This window comes from Hemitrygon akajei, chromosome 8 (genome assembly GCF_048418815.1).
Source record: "Hemitrygon akajei chromosome 8, sHemAka1.3, whole genome shotgun sequence".
NCBI lineage: Eukaryota > Metazoa > Chordata > Chondrichthyes > Myliobatiformes > Dasyatidae > Hemitrygon > Hemitrygon akajei.
Genome location: NC_133131.1, coordinates 140,050,855 through 140,055,530, shown reverse-complemented (window position 1 = coordinate 140,055,530; position 4,676 = coordinate 140,050,855). Strand labels below are relative to the sequence as shown.

At 44.9% G+C, this 4,676-nt stretch overlaps 1 protein-coding gene across 1 annotated transcript; it reads left to right on the top strand.

Annotated features, from left to right (window-relative positions):
- Positions 1 to 204: 204 nt before the first annotated feature.
- bambia (BMP and activin membrane-bound inhibitor (Xenopus laevis) homolog a) lies at positions 205 to 4,371 on the top strand. The gene is made up of 3 exons (XM_073054748.1): positions 205 to 615; positions 2,752 to 3,036; positions 3,587 to 4,371. The coding sequence occupies exons 1-3, from the start codon at positions 540 to 542 to the stop codon at positions 4,003 to 4,005; spliced, it is 780 nt and encodes a 259-aa protein (XP_072910849.1). The 5' UTR covers positions 205 to 539; the 3' UTR covers positions 4,006 to 4,371.
- The last annotated feature ends 305 nt before the right edge of the window (positions 4,372 to 4,676 follow it).

Genomic DNA, 4,676 nt, shown 5'->3' with positions numbered 1-4,676 from the left:
GGAAACAACAGCAACCAATCATTGGAGACTTAAGGGGCGGGATGATTCCCGAACAACTTTCTTGCATTGTCAGTCAACTTAAGGAGGTTGTTGGATACAGTGAGTTGCCAATCAATCCTCAGAACTGGGCGGGTGGCTAAATTCTGATTGGTTACATGCGCGGAGGGGGGACGTGGAACGGGATATCCATCAAGAGCGGTGGGCATTGAGTGGGAAGGCTGAAGAACGAGCGCCAGCAGGATCTTTGGAGCGACGTTACGCTTGTTGTCGCTGCTGTTAAAAGGCTCTGACTTACCTGTGGTGGAGCGAGTTTGAGTACAGTACTGACGTTGCTCCTGCTATCACCCCCCCCCCCCCCCCCACCGCTCTGCAGGGAGCTGGTGTTGGAAGCAGCCGAGCAGAGAGGGCAAGCGGGTACGGTCACGGATCCTAGCAGGTCGAGCGAAGAGGGCGGAGGGATTGGCAGGAGAGACCACTTGTTTTAAGAGTGGATCGGGGCCACCAGCTTCGCTCGTTTATTTTGTTTCAGCCTGATTTAAATGGATCGCCATCCAAATCTCCTCACACTTTGGCTACAGCTGGAACTGTGCGCGATGGCGATCCTCTTGACCAAAGGTGAGCAAACTCGGTGTAATATTCCGGGGAAGGGGCTGTTCTACACGGAGTGCCTGTTGGCCCAGTACAATGTCCCAGGAAAGGGCTGTTTACACGCAGTGTCTGGTGATCCAGTCTAATGTCCCGGGGAGAAGGGGTGTAATTATTTTTTATCGTATTTACTGCGATTGCCAGTAAGGAAATGGATCTTTGGGTGGTATTTGGTGACATGTATGTACTTTGATAAATTTACTTTGACCCGGGTGAGGGCTTTTCGCACGGGATCTTGCCTCCCTTCTAGCGGGGCCATGGTGAATCCTAGCTCCTGGTTACATCTTTATCCACCCCTCTTCACGTCAATTTGCTTCTCGGGCTTTTGTTGCTGAATTCAAAACTTATTAATCCGGGTAAACGCTATAATAAGATCAAGCTCTCCCGGTCGTGGAAAAAAATATAATTTCAGCCGCCACCCCTCCTCCCGATTTCTGTCTCGTCAGTATTTTTAATACTAACCCGCTGATTTCCATTAAGGGTATCAATCTCTTGGTAGTTCATTGCCCTCCATTGATGTAAGTAGACCTAAGGGGCAAGCGGTTGTCAAAATGTTTTTGTTAGCGTGCAGAAATTCATTAAAGGCTGCACTGTGAAAAGGAACGGTGCCGTCTTAAAAAGGTTGCAATATAAACCCTTCAGCGGCTTTTGAAAGGCAAAGACTTTTTGAAAGTGCAGCAGTTTGGTTCTTGGCTTTTGTGGAAGAATGATTGCTTCCCGTCCCCGAAGAATGTTTTAAGTGTTTGAATAAACTGTACGGTGAGAATGGGAAATGCAAGTTTCAGCACTTAACCTTAATATCTTCCATGGTCTGTGTTTCCCCCACCCCCACCCAACCCCGTCCCGTTCTCTCGTTTAAACATGCTAATCATCGCTGGAGGTTAAGATGAGCAGTATAATTGTATCAGTTATTTATTTAGGTGGAAACTTGTAATTAACCCAAATAAGGGCCCTGTCGTCAGCAGCTGGGTTTCTGGCCCCATCAAAGCAATGGGCTGGGAGCGATTCAGGCTAAAGTGAAGTCACCGATAGCGAAACTATGTGGCTGATAATGATATGATGAGGGGTTCACAAACATCACTCCTAACATACACATCAAAAGCCTCTTCTTGTTTTTTTTAAAAAGCGGCTCTTGCAGCCATTTTGGCGGAGTGCAGTCTTGTAAAGTAATGCAAATCAAATCTGCAGCGAGAATAGAGAATAAACGGCTGGATATGAGGTTTTGCAGACCTTAAAGTGAGGGTTGCAGGCTGTTACAGACTCGAAGCAGAGCGGGTTTCTCCGTTCCGACCCATTTAAAGATCAGTAGCTCGGACTATACCGTAACTAATTGCGTCCACATTAGTAATTTTACACAGTCGATCCTTTACCTTCCATTAGACCCGACTTGTTACGAGCAGCGACTCCTCGGGGTCTTTAGCAATGGACTGGAAGCTGCTTGAAATCTGATCGCTGTCGGGCGAATGCGGCGAGACTCTTTACATACAAAGAACTCGCACTGTATGTTTTAAAGTAATATCTCAGCAGCGGAAGCTATTAAAAGGTTTTTTTTAAAAGAGAAATGCACGTGCATTTTTGAGTCGGAGTACTTTTTGGTCTGATCGCGGAGAGGCAAGTTCCCTAAAGGTAAATCCAGGGCGAGACACTTAAAGGCATCCTGACATGTTTCACCTATTGTGCGTTTCCTCTTAGCTTGAAAGGCATAGTCTTTTAAAAACAAACCATTAATTAAGCTGCACGGCTCCTTTCTTGTAAGAAGGAAGCCTTTTCTCGTCTTTTTTTTAATTCCTGTTTGCTTTCACCTTTAAAATAGCCTGTTTTATTTATGAAGTGCTCATTAGTGTAGAGTTATTTTCTTCCAGTGGAAGGTTCGGGCTGTTAAGTAAAAAAAAAATCTACCATTTCACTGATCAGCGAACATTTAATGCCCGATTGTGAATGCGGTCTTGTGGGTCGCAGTTCGACTTTGCTGGATTAATTGTGGCCCTGAGAGTAACGAACTGGCATCATTCACGTGTGTAGTAGCAAATAAGTACGCGACTGCGTGTGGGTATGACCGCTGTAACTTTTAATCACAGGTTATCAATCTTGGTTTCTCCTTTTCAGGTGAAATTCGATGTTACTGTGATGCCCCGAATTGTGTGGCGACGGGTTATATGTGCAAGTCGGAACTGTTGGCCTGTTTTTCAAGATTACTGGATCCCCAGAATACAAACTCTCCTTTAACTCATGGCTGCTTGGACACTATCTCAACGACAGTCAACATTTGCCAGGCCAAAGGATCACGGAACCACACGGGGATCTGGCCCATGTTAGAGTGCTGTTACGATGACATGTGCAATTATAGAGGGCTCCAAGATGTGCTTTCCCATCCTCGGAGTGAAATCTCTGGTAAGAAAGCTTTCTCTGCCTGGTCCATAAGGTGATGACAGCCAAGACTTTGGATGGCTGGTATTGATTTTGTTAATGTAATTAGAGACATGGGGAGGGGGTGGGTAGATTCAAACTGGATCTTCAGAAATGGGGTATTAAATGTCTGCACTAACATTAGCAGACTAGTAAAAGGTTTTCCATGTTAAGTATTTTGCCCTTCTGGGTCAGCAAACTGAGCTAAAATTTTTAGTTTTGATAGCACAACAGGTGGTACAAAGTGTTTTTCATGTTTTAGGGTAGTTTGTCATTATACTTTGTAATATTTCTGGAGTATTAGCAAGTCTAATTGAATCAGAAACAACATCACATGTCATGAAATTAGTTTTGTGGCAGCAGTATGTGTGATGCATGAACACAAGTAATGCAAAATGAGAACAAAAAGAGGTAGTCACTCAATAATGGCAGGTTAGACTTTGAATATGGACGTTTAATTAGCATTATGTTCTTAATTGCTGCTTAAGCATCTACCAATTTTGCTCATTAGCCTTTCTGCTCTGCTTCTTTCCAGATCAGGGAAGTCGATACCATCACGACTCCAGTAGCAAGAACCTCATCACAAGGGTTCAGGAACTCAATTCCTCCAAGGAACTCTGGTTCAGGGCCGCAGTTATCGCGGTGCCCATAGCTGGCGGCCTCATCTTGGTGCTTCTGATCATGCTGGCCCTGCGAATGCTCCGCAGTGAGAAGAGGCTCCACGACCAGCGGCGGCAGATGCTGTCCCGTTTGCATTATAGCTTCCACGGGCACCATTCCAAAAAGGGGCAGATGGCCAAGCTGGACTTGGAGTGTGTGGTGCCGGTGACTGGCCACGAGAACTGCTGCATGACCTGTGATAAGGTCAGGCACTCTGACCTCAGCAACGACCGGCTTCTCTCCCTGGTTCACTGGGGGATGTACAGTGGGCACGGAAAGCTGGAGTTTGTTTGACTGGCTTTCGGCCTGAGCCGCTCACGGTTCTATTCTGTTGGACAAGTGCACTTTATGTGAAAAGATAATCAGAACTTGAAGGTGACATTTGAACGAAGACTCTAGGTTGAACAAGGGACCTCTGATTTTAATATATTCTATACTAGAGTTCTGGCATGCCTCGCTACGAGTTTCTCATTTGCACACTTTGTATAAAGATGAATTTGTGTTTCCAGATACTTTATGCATAGCTCAGGAAAGGGTCCAAGAGAAAGATGGATTTCTTGAGCTAGCAGAAGTGGAGAAACAGTACACTTGTGTGCACTCCTGCTCTTTATATGTTTCCTGTTCCAATTGAAAAGATGAAATATATTTTTTTCTCTAATATTCTGATAAAAGGCATCCTGGTTTTATTGTGCATATGGGTGCAGTGTGGTCTAATTAAATACTTTTGACGATGGAGTGAGATTGACATTTGCTAATGGGTGGTAGAGATAGGGGTCTGGCTGCAAAAATGCAATGGCTCTGTATGCTGCCTGAATGTAGTAGGAAATGTTTCTACATGCTCCAGCGTACCCCACCCTAATATCAATTAGCTTGTCGAAAACATGGTTGAAACAAACGTAATACTCAATTATTTATTGGTCGGTTATGTATGGATTGAATATTGAACACTAGGGTTGTGTTCTGCA